At 52.4% G+C, this 18,780-nt stretch overlaps 1 protein-coding gene across 2 annotated transcripts in view; it reads left to right on the top strand.

Moving 5' to 3' along the window:
* The window catches only part of smarcd1 (SWI/SNF related BAF chromatin remodeling complex subunit D1), a 76,995-nt gene that overhangs the window by 32,929 nt on the left and 25,286 nt on the right, over window positions 1-18,780 (top strand). For both annotated transcript variants that reach the window (XM_072493782.1, XM_072493783.1), the window contains exons 5-8: window positions 5,095-5,217; window positions 6,228-6,344; window positions 6,915-7,016; window positions 8,743-8,904. In XM_072493782.1, coding sequence (XP_072349883.1) covers window positions 5,095-5,217; window positions 6,228-6,344; window positions 6,915-7,016; window positions 8,743-8,904 — 504 coding nt within the window. The remainder of the gene's footprint in view (window positions 1-5,094; window positions 5,218-6,227; window positions 6,345-6,914; window positions 7,017-8,742; window positions 8,905-18,780) is intronic.

The following is an 18,780-nucleotide window of genomic DNA, read 5'->3' as shown; positions in this document are numbered from 1 at the left end:
AACTGGACCTGAGAACTGAGGGACTGATGTTGGAGGGGAAACGAAAATGCTGATGTATAGAGGTGTAAATTGGGGAGGGGGGGACACTGAGAAATGTGGGCGCCGGTGGGGGGGAAGAAGAGACACCGGTGGGGGACGGAGAATGGGAGCGGGGCGGTAGGGGGAGCTGCGCCATGGGGGGGCGGGATGGCACTAGAAAGCGCGGGGTTTCTTTTTCTTTTCCCGCGCCAGAGACATGGTGGCGGGAAGATAGGCGCAAGGAGGATGGGAGTTCCTCACACGGGAGGGAGGGGGGGGGGGTCGGTCGGGTCAAGGAGAGAGCGGGAGAAGTCGGGGTCAGTTGAAGTCAGCTGACTTTCGGAAGCAATATGGGGGGAGTAACCATGCTAGATGGGGATCTAGCTGGGGGGGGGGGGGGGGGGCGGGGGGCGACAACTGGGTTGCTGCTGTGGAGATCGAAGGGGAGCTGGTAAGAGAAAAGGTGGTCGAGGCAGGAATGCGCCGCCTGAGGGACGGGTGGGTGCGCGGAACCGGGACGTGGGACTGGCCAAGAGAGGGTGATGGCTAGTCGACAGGGGAGGGGGGCAGGCAGCCCCCCAGTCCGGCTGATCACGTCGAACGTGAGAGGCCTAAATGGGCCGATTAACAGGGCCCGAGTGTTCGCGCACTTAAAGGGGCTGAAGGCCGATGTGGCCATGCTTCAAGAGACGCATCGGAAGGTGGCGGACCAGGTTAGGTTAAGGAAAGGATGAGTGGGACAGGTGTTCCACTCAGGGCTGGACGCAAAGAATAGAGGGGTGGCCATATTGGTGGGGAAACGGGTGTCGTTCGAGGCTAGGAACATTGTAGCGGACAGCGGGGGCAGATATGTAATGGTGAGTGGCAGACTGCAGGGAATGGAGGTCGTGCTGGTCAACGTATATGCCCCGAACTGGGATGATGTGGGATTTATGAAGCGGATGCTGGGACGCATCCCGGACCTGGAGGTAGGAAACCTGGTAATGGGGGGGGGACTTCAACACCGTGCTAGACCCAGGGTTAGATAGATCTAGATCCAGGACCAGAAGAAGGCCGGCAGCGGCCAAGGTGCTTAGGGGGTTTATGGGCCAAATGGGGGGAGTGGATCCGTGGAGATTTGCTAGGCCGCTGGCCAAAGCGTTCTCCTTTTTCTCCCGCGTCCATAAGGTATACTCCCGGATAGATTTCTTCGTTTTGGAAGGTCACTGATTTAGAGGGTGGAAGGAACGGAGTACTCGGCCATAGCTGTTTCAGACCATGCCCCACATTGGGTGGATCTGGAACTAGGAGAGGAGAGGGAGCAGCGTCCACTCTGGCGACTGGATGTGGGATTACTGGCGGATGAGGGAGTCCGCGGAAGAGTGCGGGGATGTATCGAAAGGTACCTGGAGGCCAACGATGATGGGGCGGTCCGAGTGGGGGTAGTATGAAGCGCTGAAGGCCGTGATCAGGGGGCAGTTGATCTCCATCAGGGCTCACAAGGGGAAAACAGAGGCCAAAGAAAGGGAAAGATTACTGGGGGAGATTCTGAGGGTGGATAAAAAATATGCGGAGGCCCCGGACGAAGGACTATACAGGGAGAGGCGACGACTCCAGACGGAGTTCGACCTGCTGACCACGGAGGGCAGAGGCACTGTGGAGGAAGGCACAGGGGATGAGATATGAATATGGGGAAAAGGAGAGTCGCCTGTTGGCCCACCAGCTTCGAAAGAGGACAGCGGCGAGGGAAATAGGGGGAGTTAGGGATGAAATGGGAACCACGGTGCAGAGAGCAGGAAAGGTAAATGAGGTGTTCAAGACCTTTTACGAGAGGTTATATAGGTCCCAACCCCCGGAGGGAAAAGAGGGGATGCAGCAGTTTCTGGACCAACTAAGGTTCCCGAGGGTGGAGGAGCAGGAGGTGGCAGGCCTGGGGGCGCCAATTGGGGTGGACGAGGTGACCAAAGGGCTGGGGAACATGCAGGCAGGGAAGGCCCCGGGACCTGACAGGTTCCCGGTGGAATTTTATAGGAAATATGTGGACTTGTTGGCCCCACTGCTGGTAAGAACCTTTAACGAGGCCAAAGAAGGGAGGACCCTACCCCTGACAACGTCAGAGGCGACGATATCACTAATCCTGAAGCGAGATAAAGACCCGCTGCAATGCGGGTCTTATAGGCCTATCTCGCTCCTAAATGTGGACGCCAAGTTGCTGGCAAAAGTGCTGACAATGAGGATAGAGGATTGTGTCCCGGGGGTGGTGCACGAAGATCAGACCGGGTTCGTAAAGGGGAGACAATTGAATGTCAACGTGCGACGGCTATTGGGGGTGATAATGATGCCCCCAGGAGAGGGGCAGGCAGAGATAGTGGCGGCAATGGATGCAGAGAAGGCATTTGATAGGGTAGAGTGGGAGTATCTATGGGAGGTGCTGAGGAGGTTTGGGTTAGGGGAGGGGTTTGTCAGCTGGGTTAAACTCCTCTATGGGGCCCCAACGGCAAGTGTAGTCACAAATCGGCAAAGGTCGGAGTATTTTCGACTACATAGGGGAACAAGACAGGGATGCCCGCTGTCCCCATTACTGTTCGCGCTGGCAATTGAACCACTGGCCATAGCGCTGAGAGACTCCAGGAAATGAAGAGGTGTGGTTAGAGGGGGAGAGGAACACCGAGTGTCCCTCTACGCGGATGACCTACTGCTGTATGTGGCGGATCCAGTAGGGGGATGACAGAGGTCATGCAGATATTGAGGGAGTTTGGAGATTTCTCGGGATATAGGCTTAACATGGGAAAGAGTGAGCTTTTTGTGATACACCCTGGGGACCAGAGTAGAGGGATAGATGTCCTGCCGCTAAGGAGAGTGGAAAGAAACTTCCGATACCTGGGGATTCAGATAGCCAGGAGCTGGGGAACCTTCCACAGACTCAATCTGACTCGGCTGGTGGAACAAATGGAAGAGGATTTCAAAAGGTGGGATATGCAGCCGCTGTCACTGGCGGCCAGAGTGCAGGCGACTAAGATGATGGTCCTCCCGAGGTTCCTATTTGTGTTCCAATGCCTCCCTATATTGATCACTAAGGCCTTTTTCAAAAAAATAGATAGGAGCATCATGAGCTTTGTGTGGGCAGGGAAGGCCCCGAGGGTAAGGAAGGGGTTCCTGCAACGTAGCAGAGACACGGGGGGGACTGGCGTTGCCGGTATTGGGCGACTACTACTGGGCCGCCAACGTGGCGATGATCCGTAAGTGGATGATAGAGGGAGAGGGGGTGGCGTGGAAAAGGCTGGAGATGGCGTCCTGCAAAGGAACGAGCTTAAAAGTGCTGGTGACGGCGCCACTACCGCTCTCCCCGAAAAAGTTTACCACAAACCCAGTGGTGGCGGCAACATTAAGTATCTGGGGGCAATGGAGGCGACAGAGGGGTGTGTTGGGAGCCTCGGTGTGGTCCCCGATCAGGAACAACCATAGGTTTGCCCCAGGGAGGTTGGACGGAGGGTTCCAGAGCTGGCACCGGGCAGGAATTAGGAGAGTGGGAGACTTATTTATAGATGGGACGTTTGCGAGCTTGGGAGCGCTAGAGGAAAAGTATGAGCTGCCCCCGAGGAATATCTTTAGGTATATGCAGGTGAGAGCGTTCACGAGACAACAGGCGAGGGAATTTCCGCTGCTCCCGACACAAGGGATCCAGGACAGGGTGCTTTCGGGGGGGTTGGGTCGGGGAGGGCAAAGTGTCCGAAATATACCGGGAGGTGAGAGAAGAGGGGGAGGAGCTGGTAGAAGAACTGAAGGGAAAATGGGAAGAAGAGCTCGGGGAGGAGATTGAGGAGGGTTTGTGGGCTGATGCCCTAAGTAGGGTAAATTCCTCTTCCTCGTGTGCCAGGCTTAGCCTGGTCCAATTTAAGGTGCTACATAGAGCACACAACGGGAGCGAGGTTGAGCAGGTTCTTCGGAGTGGAGGACAAATGTGGGAGGTGCGGGGGAAGCCCGGCGAACCACACACATATGTTTTGGTCGTGTCCGGTATTGGAGGGGAGTGGCGGGAGTGATCTCGAAGGTGGTGAAGATCTGGGTCAAGCCAGGCTGGGGGTTAGCTATATTTGGAGTAGCGGATGAGCCGGGAGTGCAGGAGGCGAAAGAGGCCGATATTGTGGCCTTTGCGTCCCTAGTAGCCCGGCGTAGGATTTTACTCGTGGAAGGAAGCGAAACCCCCCCCGGCGTGGAGGCCTGGATAAACGATATGGCGGGGTTCATAAAACTGGAGCGGATGAAGTTTGCGCTGAGAGGATCGGCTCAAGGGTTCACCAGGCGGTGGCAACCGTTCCTCGACTATCTAGCGGAACGTTAGGGGGAAATAGATAGCCAGCAGCAGCCCGGTTGGGGGGGGGGGGGTAAATTGTTTGTGTTCTAGATGGGGTGAGGGGGCGGGGGGAGCACTATTTCGTGTTATTTTGTTAATTCACTATTTTATTTTAACAATGTTATCTATCAGTTATGTTACCATTTTTGGTGATTTGTAAGGGGGAAAAATTGTGTTCGAAAACTTTAATAAAAATATATTTAAAAAAAAAAAAAATAGGGTGGTGAACAAGGCATATGGGACACTCGCCTTTATCAATCGAGGCATAGATTACAAAAGCAGGGAGGTCATGTTGTATCGAACATTGGTGAGGCCACAGCTGGAGCACTGTGTGCAATTCTGGTCACCACATTCTAGGAAGGATGTGATTGCACTGGAGAGGGTGCAGAGGAGATTCACCAGGATGTTGCCTGGGATGGAACATTTCAGTTACGAAGAGAGGTTGGGTAGGCTTGGGTTGTTTCGCTGGAGCAGAGAAGACTGAGGGGCAACCTGATCAAGGTGGACAAGATTATGAGGGGCACTGCCTGAAAGTACCTGGATGAGCATTTGGCACATCATAACATTCAAGGCCAAGTGCGGGCAAATGGGATGAGATCGGCAGGTCAGGTGTTTTTCATGTATCGGTGCAGACTCGATGGGCCTCTTCTACACTGTCGTCTTCAATGATTCTGATTGTGATATTCCTGCATAACAGCAAAAAGAACTTGATTCCTAAAACTCCCCCTCATTGTTTATTTCAGCAAAAGCGCAAGCTTCGTATATTTATTTCGAATACGTTCAATCCTGCGAAACCTGACGCAGAAGATGGAGAAGGAACCGTGGCATCCTGGGAACTTCGGGTCGAAGGCAGGCTTCTCGAAGATGTAAGGCTTAGATTTCTCTTTCTTCCCCCTCTCCCGCGAATGCTCCCGATGTTGAGCCTTCACATAGTTTATCTTCGCCAGGATCACGAAGTTGGCCAGAGGTGGGGTGCATCAGAGATGTACCAATCTCCATGTGCCTCAGCAACAGTATGATGAATAAGGTGGCCATGTTCTGTTTATGTCTGGAGTCAGGGTCCCAATTCCACTTGGTTTTGATTGTAGCTTGACCTGCTGGAATACTGCAAAAAGCTTTGGTCCCCTTATCTGAGGAAAGATATACTGGCATTGGAGACACTCTAGAGAAGGTTCACTGGGTCAATCCTGGGTATGGAGGGATTTTCTTATGAGGAGAGGTTGAGTAGGTTGGGCCTGTCCTCATTGGGGTTTAGAAGAATGAGAGGCGACCTTATTGAGACATATCGGATTCTCAGGGGGTTTGACAGGGTCGATACTGAGAGGTTGTTTCCCCTTGTGGGAGAGTCTAGGGCCAGAGGGCATCATCTCAGTATGGGGGTCGCCCATTTCAGACATAGATGAGGAGGAATTTCTTCTCTGAGGGGAGTGAATCTGTGGAATTCTTTACCGCAGAGAGCTGTTGAGGCTGGGTAGTTAAGTATGCTTAAGGCTGAGGTAGACAGATTTTTAATCAGTCAGGGAATCGAGGGTAATGGGGATAAGGCGGGAAAGTGGTGCTGACGCTTATATCCGATCAACCATGATCTCATTAAATGGCATAGCAGACTCAATGGGCTGAATGGCCTCCTTCTGCTCCTACATCTTATGGAAGGCACTGAACTGAATCCAGGCACACTGGGTGAGTGCGGAGAAAGAAAATGAGAGGATTGTTTCTTAACTGGGTTGCTATCACTTGCCTTTATGGGGGTGTTGGAGGGTGCTCATTGGAAATGGATGATAAAAAAGCAGCAACTGAATCAGTCTCTGCAATTTTCACTTGGTCATGTTTGCATTGAACTACAGGCAGATCATAAAATCTATTCTTGCTTACGTAGTCAGCTGTATCGAAGTACGATGCGACTAAACAGAAGCGGAAGTTTTCCTCGTTCTTCAAATCCCTTGTGATTGAGCTGGATAAGGATCTCTATGGGCCCGACAACCACCTGGTTGAGGTAAGCAATCTGGAGTGCTGCACAATAAGTTTCAATGTGCAACGCCTTGTTCGTTTCGTTCTTTGTGTCAAAATTTGAAGTGTTTTCTGTCTGCAGTAAAATGGTAGCCTCTCGGAGGCCACATCGGTGTGAGCCACTTCTTGCCTCAGGCGTTCTGGTGACATGCATCACGGGAAAAGCTTGCATGCATCTGTATTTTGTCCTTTTCCATAACAGAGGCTGATTTGAGGTCTGCTGGATTGCAGTAAAAGCTTTCCGGCTGGCTGTCAGACCACAATGCCCGAGTGTAGCTTAGTTCAGAAGTCGGCTTAGCCCTTGGGATTCGAAGCAGGGCTAAATATTGCTCAGTGACTCAAAAAGGTGAAGCGGGCTGAAGCACAAAAGCTCTGCTGGTCGACTAACTGGAGCACACTCCAGGTTAATCAGACATTATCTTGTGCAGTGACATTGGCTGTGAGTGACAGCATGTTTGCGCGCATGGTTAGGCTCTGAGCAATCCTGCTGATAGCGCTGCTGAAAGAGTGAGTTCTTCGACCAAACTGGTAATAGTGTCTCATTCACTTCAAACAGTGGCACAGGACAGCCACAACCCAAGAGACTGATGGCTTCCAAGTGAAAAGACCAGGAGATGTGAACGTGCGCTGCACAGTGTTACTGATGCTGGATTACCAGGTAAATAAAAATAATCATGAATTTGCTCTCAACAGACCAAGTTCACAAGCATATTATCTTTCGCCATTTTAATGGGATTTAATACACTGAGCTGTCAAAGAATATAAAGTAAGTAGCTGACAAAAATAATGTTTGAACTACCCATTGGCTCTGTTGATAGAGGCGCTCAAGCATATGGACTATAATAGACCCTGGTTTGACCCCTGGTTTGTGCTGAGTTTAATGTGTTCTAGCTGAGGTAGGCCGTGGGGTTGCCCTTATCTCTCCTGCAAGAGAAAAGATAGCCAGGGCTGCAGCTTTGGGTTGCTTGTCGGTGACTCCTGCTGGGAACTGTGTCCCTATCAAGAGGGGACGGGATTGGGCTTTCTGTGATGGAGCTTGCAGCCAAATAGTTTGCTGGCTATAATCTTCTAAGCTCTCACAGCAACAAAATAGCCATTCAGGAGAGGTATCGGAGGGCACCAGCCCCTGTGGAACTTCGGGATGAATGAGCACCTTCACAGAAGGAGCAAGTTGGAGGGGGAAATCACAAAGTGCGAGTAGTTGAGGTTTAAAATGTGATGGGGAGTTGACGGAAAGCAACACTAACTTGTAACCTTGCCTCTTCTGAACCTTTGGCCACCGCTAAATCCCTATATACCTCAGGGAGTTTATCATTGAACTGTGTTGATAGTAAGTTCATTTCAAGTGAGCCTTATTGACTTCTGGGCAAAGTTCATGACTCTGTTCTCTTGCTGATTATCCTTTCTGGGGATAATCAGGGGGCAGCACGGTAGCCTTGTGGATAGCACAATTGCTTCACAGCTCCAGGGTCCCAGGTTCGATTCCGGCTTGGATCACTGTCTGTGCGGAGTCTGCACATGCTCCCCGTGTGTGCGTGGGTTTCCTCCGGGTGCTCCGGTTTCCTCCCACAGTCCAAAGATGTGCAGGTTAGGTGGATCGGCCATGATAAATTGCCCTTAGTGTCCAAAATTGCCCTTCGTGTTGGGTGGGGTTACTGGGTCATGGGGTTACTGGGTTATGGGGATAGGGTGGCGGTGTTGACCTTGGGTAGGGTGCTCTTTCCAAGAGCCGGTGCAGACTCGATGGGCCGAATGGCCTCCTTCTGCACTGTGAATTCTATGATCTATGATCTTTCTCTCAGCCAATCACTAAAATTGAGAAAGCTAATCAAAGGGTCCAAGGTTGAAAAGAAAAAGTTTAATCAGTAAGTAGCACTTGGGTAGCTTTGCAGCATCCTGCCTTTTGCTGGAAGGGTCAGTTTGCTGTAAGCAGTCGGGATGTGTTATATGGCAGGGATGGAATTAACATTTTATTAACCCTGCCACTTGTTTAAGTGAGTTACTGGGTCACTTCTGGGCCTCCCAAGGGCCTAAATTGTGGCCCAAGAGTAAAATACTGTGGATGCTGGGAATCCAAAAGAAAAACAGAAAATACTGCGAGAGCTCAGCGGGTATGGCAGCATCTGGAAAGAGAGAGCAAGAAACCATTAATCTCGGCATGTTTGGGTGCTCAAGGCATATTGAATTTTATTTTGTTGACCTCCTTGGGAGGTGTAAAAACAACTGGACCTGCAGTCTTGGCCGCAGCCTCAGGGTGGCAGCAGACACGTCTTCACCATCTGCAGGCAGCAGGCTGTAACATAGACTGGGTCAGGTGCCTGATTGTGCATTTTGTTGGGGGCACTGCTCAGTCTGTACAATGATTTATTTTCATTTTCTTCAAGCCGCCCCAGTTTAAACTGGATCCTCGACTGGCACGTCTGCTGGGCATCCACACTCAGACAAGGCCCGTCATCATCCAGGCTCTCTGGCAGTACATTAAAACCCACAAACTACAGGACTCCCATGAACGGGAGTTCATCAACTGTGACAAATACCTCCAGCAGGTAAGTATAACTATGCCTGTGAGTGAATGCAGTCATGCATCGTCTTTTTAAAGATGTAGCACAAGTGGCTAGCACTGTTGCTTCACAGCGCCAGGGTCCCAGTTTCGATTCCTGGCTGGGTCATTGTGTGCGGAGTCTGCACGTCCTCCCCGTGTGTGCGTGGGTTTCCTCCGGGTGCTCCGGTTTCCTCCCACAGTCCAAAGACGTGCAGGTTAGGTAGATTGGCCATGATAAATTGCCCTGAGTGACCAAAAAGGTTCGGAGGGGTTACTGGGTTACAGGGATAGGGTGGAAGTTGAGGGCTTAAGTGGGACGGTGCAGACGCGATGGGCCGAATAGCCTCCTTCTGCACTGTATGGAACAGAACATACAGTGCAGAAGGAGGCCATTTGGCCCATCGAGTGCACCGAACCACTTAAGCCCTCACTTCCACCCTATCCCCGTAACCCAATAACCCCTCCTAACCTTTTTCATCACTAAGGGCAATTTATCATGGCCAATCTACCTAACCTGCACGTCTTTGGACGGTGGGAGGAAACCGGAGCACCCGGAGGAAACCCACGCAGACACTGGGAGAACGTGCAGACTCCGCACACAATGACCCAGCCAGGAATCGAAACTGGGACCCTGGCGCTGTGAAGCCACAGTGCTAGCCACTTGTACGACTGTGCTGCCCACATAAGGTGCGTTGCGGGGCTCGCCCAGGATGTTCTATGTAGTTTTATATTCAGTCAGTACTAAACGATTGTGAAAACCAATCTCCCGCATAATTGCATTGATCAAAACCAGTTTTATTTCCACATGCTCTGGTTACTGCAGACATCAGACTCGAGGTGGGAATGAGTGGTTAGCACTATGGCTTCCCAGCACCAGGGTCTTGGGTTCGATTCCCGGCTTGGGTCACTGTCTGCGCGGAGTCTGCACGTTCTCCCCGTGTCTGCGTGGGTTTCCTCCGGGTGCTCCGGTTTCCTCCCACAAGTCCCGAAAGACGTGCTTGTTAGGTGGATTAGACATTCTGAATTCCCCTTCCATGCACCCGAACAGGTGCCGGAGTGTGGCGACTAGGGGCATTTCACAGTAACTTCATTGCAGTGTTAATGTAAGCCCACTTGTAACAATAAAGATTATTATTATAAAGTGTTTTTTCCCCCCCACTGGCTTGATCTGACAGTCCCTGTCAGGATTGCTGTTGGGCCTGCATTGGGAAGTGGGAGGCTGCACTTAATGGAAAACAACTGTTCTGCAATTCAAGTGCTTCTGAAAGAGACTTGTGTCATCAATGGCTTAACACGCGTTGCTGTGACCAGATTGTTATCTGCTGACTGAATCGCAAAATGAATTTAATTGAGGATGCCTCACACCTCTACTACAACATCGAGATGGCCGTAAACCTTAACCTTGTTTGCAGTTTGCTGATTTTTTTTTTTTTTTTTTTTTGCCCCTGTTTGATTGGTTTGTTTGTCTGTAAACAATATATCTCACTTCCGGTTGCGGCTATGCCTAGGTAGGTCGCACGTTCGACAGCTCCCGCCGGGAACGGACTTTTGTGCTCTCTAGAGGGGCTTCGACGGCTTCCAGTGTGGGAAGGTGACAGCAAGGTCCCCCCGACATTATATGGATTGGACCAGGAGTGGAGCGGTGAAAAAAGTGATCTTGGAGCAGCGAAAAGTGAGAGGGAGAAAAAACAAGATGGCGGCGGGTGGAGACCAAGCAGCATGGGCGCCGTGGTCGCAGGAGCAGCAGGGGTTTCTTAAAAGCTGCTTTGAGGAGCTGAAAACCGAAATGCTGGCGCCAATGAAGGCAGCAATTGAGAAGCTTGTGGAGACCCAGAAGGCCCATGGGGCAGCGATCCGGGAGGTGCGGTAAAAAGCCTCGGAGAACGAGGACGAGATCTTGGGCCTGGCGGTGAAGGTGGAGGCGCACGAGGCGCTGCACAAGAGGTGGGCGGAAAGATTTGAGGACCTGGAGAATAGGTCGAGGAGGAAGAATCTTCGGATTCTGGGTCTCCCTGAAGGAGTGGAGGGGCCCGATGCCGGGGCATATGTGAGCACGATGCTCAATTCGCTGATGGGCGCGGGAGCTTTCCCGAGGCCCCTGGAGCTGGATGGGGCTCATCGGGTCCTAGCAAGGAGACCCAAGGCCAACGAACCGCCAAGTGCTGTAGTGGTAAGGTTTCACCGCTTTATGGACAGAGAGTGTGTCCTGAGATGGGCCAAGAAAGAGCGGAGCAGCAGGTGGGAGAACACGGGGATCCGAATCTACCAGGACTGGAGTGCAGAGGTGGCTAAGAAGAGAGCTGGTTTCAATCGGGCTAAGGCGGTGCTACATCGGAAGGGGGTGAGGTTCGGGACGCTGCAGCCAGCGCGATTGTGGGTCACGTTCCAGGATCGGCACCACTATTTCGAAACGCCTGATGAAGCATGGAGCTTTATACGGACTGAAAAGTTGGACTCAAATTGAGGGTTTGTTGTGGGGGATGTTTACTGTGTATATGGTGTTTATTATGTTTAGGGAATGTTCCTCTGGTTTGGGTGCTGGATGGGGATGGGTGAAGGGATTTGATGGGGAGACTGGGGGAGAGTGTGGGTGTTGGTGTTGGAGGGGCAGACCCCCATGAAGGAAGAGGGGGAGTGGAGGCCCGGGGATGGGGAATTGGGGTAAGGCCGCAAAAGGAGCTGCACCAGAGGGGGCGGGGGCGGCTCAGGAAAGTGCGGGCTTTTTCCCGTGCTAGGGAAGGACGGGGGTGGGGGGGAGGGGGGGGCGGTGCTGGAGAGGAGCGCACACTGACTGCCAGGGATGGGGAGGGGCGTTTCTCACACTGGAGGGGGGTCGATGGAATGGTGGGAGAGGCCGGGGTCAGCAGGAGTCAGCTGACTTACGGGAGTGTTATGGGGGGAGCAAAAGGGCTAGATGTGGATCTAGCGGGGGGAGGGAGGGGTATAGGGTTGCTGCTGCATTGGCCAAAGGGGAGCTGGAAGTAGGAGAGGTGGTCGGGGCGGGGGTCCGCCGTCTGAGGGACTGGAGGGTGTGGGAGGCGCGGGCAAGTGGCTGGCCTAGAAAAGGAGATGGCTAGTCGGCGGGGGGGGGAATGTAACTTGGAATGTGAGGGGCCTGAACGGGCCGGTCATGAGGGCCTGGGTGTTCGCGCACTTAAAGGGACTGAAGGCAGACGTGGCTATGCTCCAGGAAACACATCGAAGGTGGCAGATCAGGTTAGGCTAAGAAAGGGATGGGTAGGGCAGGTCTTTCATTCAGGGCTGGATGCGAAGAACAGAGGGGTTGCAATACTGGTGGGGAAGCGGGTGCCGTTTGAGGCACTGAATATTGTAGTGGATAATGGAGGTCGATATGTGATGGTGAGCAGTAGGTTGCAGGGGGTGCGGGTGGCACTGGTAAACGTATATGCCCCGAACTGGGATGATGCCGGATTTATGAAACGTATGTTGGGTCAGATTCCGGATCTGGAGGTAGGAAGCTTGATAATGGGGGGGGGGGGGATTTCAACACGGTGCTGGACCCAGAACTGGACCGCTCTAGGTCCAGGACGGGTAAGAGGCTGGCTGCGGCCAAAGTGCTCGGGGGGGGTTTATGGACCAGATGGGGAGTGGATGCATGGAGGTTTGTCAGGCCCCAGGCCAGGGAATTTTCATTCTTTTCCCAATTCCATAGAGCCTACTCCCGGATAGATTTTTAAATTTTGAGTAGGGCGCTTATCCCGAAAGTGGAGGGAACGGAGTATTCGGCCATAGCCATCTCGGACCACGCCCCGCATTGGGTGGAGATAGAGTTGGGGGAGGAGAGGGACCAGCGCCCGCTGTGGCGTCTAGATGTGGGATTATTGGCGGATGAGGAGGGGTGCGGGGGTGCATTGAAAGATATTTGGAGGCCAACGACAACGGGGAGGTGCAGGTGGGGGTAGCCTGGGAGGCGCTGAAGGCAGTGGTCAGGGGAGAGTTAATCTCCATCAGGGCCCACAGGGAGAAGAGCAAGAGCAGGGAGAGGGAGAGGTTGGTGGGGGAGATCTTAAGGGTGGACAGGAGATATGTTGAGGCCCCCGAGGAGGGACTACTGAGGGAGCGGCGGAACCTCCAGACGGAGTTCGACCTGTTGACCACAGGGAAAGCAGAGGCACAGTGGAGGAAAGCGCAGGGGGCGACGTAAGAGTATGGGGAGAAGGCGAGTAGGATGCTGGCACACCAGCTTCGTAAGAGGGGGGCAGCGAGGGAGATAGGTGGAGTTAAGGATAGCGGGGGAATACGGTGCGGAGTGCGGTGAGAATAAACAAGGTATTTAGGGACTTCTATGGGGATCTGTACAGATCTGAGCCCCCAGCGGGGGAAGAGGGGATGCGACGATTTTTGGATCAGCTGAGGTTCCCGAGGGTGGAGGAGCAGGAGGTGGCTTGTTTAGGGGCGCCAATTGGGCTGGAGGAGCTGGTTAAAGGATTGGGGAGCATGCGGGCGAGGAAGGCCCCGGGGCCAGATGGGTTCCCAGTCGTGTTTTACAGGAAATACGTGGACCTGCTAGGCCCGTTGCTAGTGAGGACTTTCAATAAGGCAAGGGAGGGGCGGACCTTGCCCCAGACAATGTCCGGGGCGCTGATCTCTCTGATCCTGAAGTGGGACAAGGGCCCACTGCAGTGTGGGTCGTCTAGACCGATCTCGCTCCTCAATGTGGAATCTAAGTTGCTGGCAAAAGTGCTGGCTATGAGAATTGAGGACTGTGTCCCGGGGGTGATTCATGAGGACCAGACAGGATTTGTAAAGAGCAGGCAGCTAAACACTAATGTGCGGAGGCTCCTCAATGTGATTATGATGCCCTCGGTGGAGGGAGAAGCGGAGGTAGTGGCCGCTATGGACGCGGAGAAGGCCTTCGACCGGGTGGAGTGGGAGTATCTTTGGGAAGTGCTGCGGAGGTTTGGGTTCGGGGAGGGGTCCATCAGCTGGGTCAGATTGTTTCTAGAGCCCCGGTGGCGAGTGTGACTGCGAATCGGCGGAGGTCGGAGTACTTTCGGCTGTACCGAGGGACGAGGCAGGGGTGCCCCCAGTCCCCCTTGCTGTTTGCATTGGCAATTGAGCCTCTGGCCATGGCACTAAGGGAGTCCAGGAAATTGAGGGGACTGGTCCGAGGGAGAGAGGAACATCGGGTGTCGCTGTATGCGGACGACCTGTTGCTGTATTTGGCAGATCCAGTGGAGGGGATGACGGAGGCCATGCGAATCCTAAGGGAGTTTGGGGACTTCTCGGGGTATAAGCTCAATGTAGGGAAAAGTGAGCTCTTTGTGGTGCATCCAGGGGACCAGGGAAAGGGGATAGACGACCTGCCGTTGAAGAGGGCGGAAAGGAGCTTTCGGTACTTGGGGATCCAGGTGGCTGGGAGTTGGGCCCTGCACAAACTCAATTTGATGCGGTTGGTGGAGAAGATGGAGGAGGATTTCAAAAGATGGAATGTGCTGCCACTCTCGCTAGCGGGCAGGGTGCAGTCGGTTAAAATGATGGTCCTCCCGAGGTTTCCCTTTGTGTTCCAGTGCCTTCCCATTATGATTCCCAAGGCCTTTTTCAAACGGGTGGGTAGGAGTATCATGGGTTTCGTGTGGGCAAATAAGACCCCGAGGGTAAAGAGGGTGTTTCTGGACCGTAGTAGGGACCGGGAGGGCTGGCGCTGCCGAATTTGTGCGACTATTGTTGGGCTGCCAATGTGGCGATGATCCGTAAGTGGGTAATGGAGGGAGAGGGGGAGGTGTGGCAGAGGTTAGAGATGGCGTCCTGTGTGGGCACGAGCCTGAGGGCGCTGGCGACGGCACCGCTGCCGCTCTCGCCGACGAGGTACACCACGAGTCCGGTGGTGGCGGCGACGTTGAAGATCTGGGGGCAGTGGAGACGACACAGGGGCGAGGTGGGAGCCTCGGTTTGGTCTCCGATTCGGGAGAACCACCGGTTCGTCCCGGGAAGGATGGATGGGGGGGTTTCGGAGCTGGCATCGGGCAGGGATTAGAGGAATGGGGGACCTGTTTATAGATGGGACGTTTGCGAGCCTGGGGGCGCTGGAGGAGAAGTATGGGTTACCCCCGGGAAATGCTTTCAGGTATATGCAAGTGAGAGCGTTCGTGAGGCGGCAGGTGAGGGAATTCCCGCTGCTCCCGGCACAGGGAACTCAGGACAGGGTGATTTGGGGTGTATGGGTTGGAGAAGACAGGGTTTCGGCGATTTACCAGGAGCTGAAAGAAGAGGAAGAGGCCTCGGTAGAGGAGTTAAAGGGCAAGTGGGAGGAGGAGTTTGGGGAGGAGATAGATGAGGGTCTGTGGGCTGATGCCCTGAGTAGGGTTAATTCTTCCTCCTCTTGCGCAAGGCTCAGCCTAATACAGTTCAAGGTTATTCACAGAACGCATATGACGGGCGAGGTTGAGTAGGTTGTTTGGGGTGGAGGATAGATGTGGGAGGTGCTCGGGAAGCCCGGCGAATCACGTCCACATGTTCTGGTCGTGCCTGGCACTGGATGGGTTTTGGAGGGGTTTTGCGAGGACTATGTCCAACGTGGTGAAAGTCCAGGTCAAGCCGAGTTGGGGGTTGGCACGATTTGGGGTAACGGGCGAGCCGGGAGTGCAGGAGGCGAAAGAGGCCGGTATCTTGGCCTTTGCGTCCCTGGTAGCCCGGCGGAAGATCTTGCTATTATGGAAGGACGCAAAGCCCCCCAGTGTGGAAGCTTGGATCAATGACATGGCAGGGTTCATCAAGCTGGAGAGGATAACGTTTGCCTTGCGAGGGTCTGTGCAAGGGTTCTCCAGGCGGTGGCAACTGTTCCTAGACTATCTCGCGGAGCGTTAGGAGGAGGTAAGCAGCAGCAGCAGCAACCCAAGGGGGGGGGGGTCTCTTTCGGGGGGGGGAATTGGGGTGGGTGGGGGGGCTTCCCTACGGGTACCTTTGAATGTCATATGGGGGGGGTTACTGTATATGGGGAAACCCAATGTAAAAGTTTTGTATAATTTTTGACTGTTGTGTTTGTGTTTCTTTTTGTAATTGGGGGGGGGGGGTGTTTGTGAAAAATTTTGTTGGAAAATTTGAATAAACATATTTTTTTTAAAACAAAACAATATATCTCAAAAGCTAATGGTTAATTTCAACAAAATGTGGTGCATGGATATGGGGCATTGCCCAAGGAAGAACTGAACAGTTTTTGGCAACAATATGTCTTTGGTTCCAGATCCTGGAATGTTTTAAAGGATTTGTTAACATTGGCAGATAGGGCGAACAAACCGTTTTCTTTTCAGAATGTTGTGGGTTTTTAAAATTTAGAATAGAGTCATAGAGGTCTGCAGCACAAATTGCATCTGCGCCGGTCAAACGGGCAGCACGGTAGCATTGTGGATAGCACAATTGCTTCACAGCCCCAGGGTCCCAGGTTCGATTCCGGCTTGGGTCACTGTCTGTGCGGAGTCTGCACATCCTCCCCGTGTGTGCGTGAGTTTCCTCCGGGTGCTCCGGTTTCCTCCCACAGTCCAAAGATGTGCAGGTTAGGTGGATTGGCCATGATAAATTGCCCTTAGTGTGCAAAATTGCCCTTAGTGTTGGGTGGGGTTACTGGGTTATGGGGATAGGCTGGAGGTGTGGACCTTGGGTAGGGTGCTCTTTCCAAGAGCCGGTGCAGACACGATGGGCCGAATGGCCTCCTTCTGCACTGTAAATTCTATGAAAAACAACCGCTTAACTATCCTAATCCCATTTTCCAACACTTGGCCCATAGCCTTGTATGGCCTGGCATTGCAAGTGCACATCTAAATACTTACTTGTATGTTGTGAGGGTCTCTGCCTCCACCACCCTTTCAGGCAGCGAGTTCCAGACTCCCACCGCCCTCGAGTTTAATAAAAAAAAAAATTTTAAAAAATTTCCTCGCATCCCCTCTTAACCTCCAGCCCCTTAACCTTAAATCTATGCCTCCTATGCGGCACGGTGGTGCAGTGGGTTAGCACTGCAGCCTCACGGCGCCGAGGTTCGATCCCGGCCCTGGGTCACTGTCCGCGTGGAGTTTGCACATTCTCCCTGTGTTTGCGTGAATTTTGCCCCCACAACCCAAAGATGTGCAAGCTAGGTGGATTGGCCACGCTAAATTGCCCCTTAATTGGAAAAAAATTAATTGGGTACTCTAAATTTTAAAAGAGAAAAAACAAAATCTATGCCTCCTGGTCATCCCTCCAGCAAGGGGAAAAGTTTCTTCCTGTCTATCTATGCCCCTCATAATTTCCAATACCTCCAATCATGTCCCCCCTCAGTCTCTGCTCCAAGGAAACAACCCCAGTCTATCCAATCTCTCTTTTCATAACTAAAACTCTCCAGCCCAGGCAGCATCCTGGTGAATCTCCTCTGCATCCTTTCCAGAGCGCTCACATCCTTCCTATAATGTGGATTCCAGAACGGAACACAATACTCCAGCTGTGGCCTAACCAACGTGTTATACAGCTCCAGCACTTCCCTCCCTGCTCTTAAACTCTATGCCTTGGCTAATAAAGGCATGTATACCATAAATCCTCGTAACCACTGTTTCCACCTGCCCTGCTGCCATACAGGCACACCAAGGTCCCTCTGATCCTCGGTGCTTCCCAGGGTCCTGCTGTTTATCCTGTATTCCCTTGCCTTGTTTGTCCTGCCCAAGTGCATCACCTCGCACTTCTCGAGATTGAATTCCATTTGCCACTGATCAGTCCATCTGACCAGCCCGTCTATATCCTCCTGTAATCTAAGCCTAACCTCCTCACTATTTACCACCCCACTAATTTTCGTATCATCCACTAACTTCCTGGTCAATCTTCCTACATTCATGTCTAAATCATTCGTAGAAACCACCAGCAAGGGCCCCAACACTGATCCCTGCGAGACTGCACTGGACACAGGCTTTCGGTCAGAAAAACACCTCCCGACCATCACCCTCTGCTTCCTGCCACTCGGCCAATTCTGGATCCAATTTGCCAAATTTCCTTGGTTCCCATGGACTTTTACCTTTATCAGTCTCCCATGTGGGACCTTATCAAAAGCCTTGCTGAAGTCCTGCAGACTACGTCAAATGCATTTCCCTCATTTACACACCTGGTCAATTCTTCGAAAAATTCAATCAAGTTGGTAAGACATGGCCTCCCCTTCACAAAACCATGCTGACTGTTCCTGATTAATCCCTACCTCTCCAAATGCAGATTAATTCTGTCTCTCAGAATTGCTTCCAATAGTTTCCCCACCACTGAGGTTAGACTGACTGGCTGTAGTTTCCTGGTTGTCCCTTCCTCTCTTCTTGAATAATGGTACCACATTGGCTATTCTCCAGTCCTCCAGCACCTCTCCTGTGGCCAGACAGGAATTGAAAGTTATTGCCAGCGTCCCTGCTATTCTTACTCAACAGCCTGGGATACATTTCATCTGACCCTGGATATTTGTCTACTTTTAAGCCTGCCAGACCATTCAGAACCTCCTCGCTGTCTATGTTAACCTCTTTAATTTTATTACAGTCCTTCTCCCTGATTGCTGTACCCACACTGTCCCCCTCACTAGTGCACACTGACACAAAGTATTCATTTTGAACATCCTCTGACTCCACACACAAATTACCCCTGTGGTCCTGAATGGGCCCTACTCTTTCCCTAGTTATCCTTTTATCCTTAATGTACTTGTAAAACTTAGGATTTTTCTTTATTTAACTTGCCAGTATCCTTTTGAAGTTCCCTCTTGCACATTCTTTACACCTCTAGGGCGTTTGCTGTTTTGATCCCTCGATATCTTCCATGAGCCTCCCTTTTTCTTTTGATCCAATGCTGCATATCCCTTGCTCTCCAGGCTTCACTGGATTTGCTTGTCCCACCCTTTTTCTTGATGGGAGCATGTTGGCCCTATACT

This window comes from Scyliorhinus torazame, chromosome X (assembly GCF_047496885.1).
Source record: "Scyliorhinus torazame isolate Kashiwa2021f chromosome X, sScyTor2.1, whole genome shotgun sequence".
NCBI lineage: Eukaryota > Metazoa > Chordata > Chondrichthyes > Carcharhiniformes > Scyliorhinidae > Scyliorhinus > Scyliorhinus torazame.
This window is presented reverse-complemented; position numbering and strand designations above follow the sequence as displayed.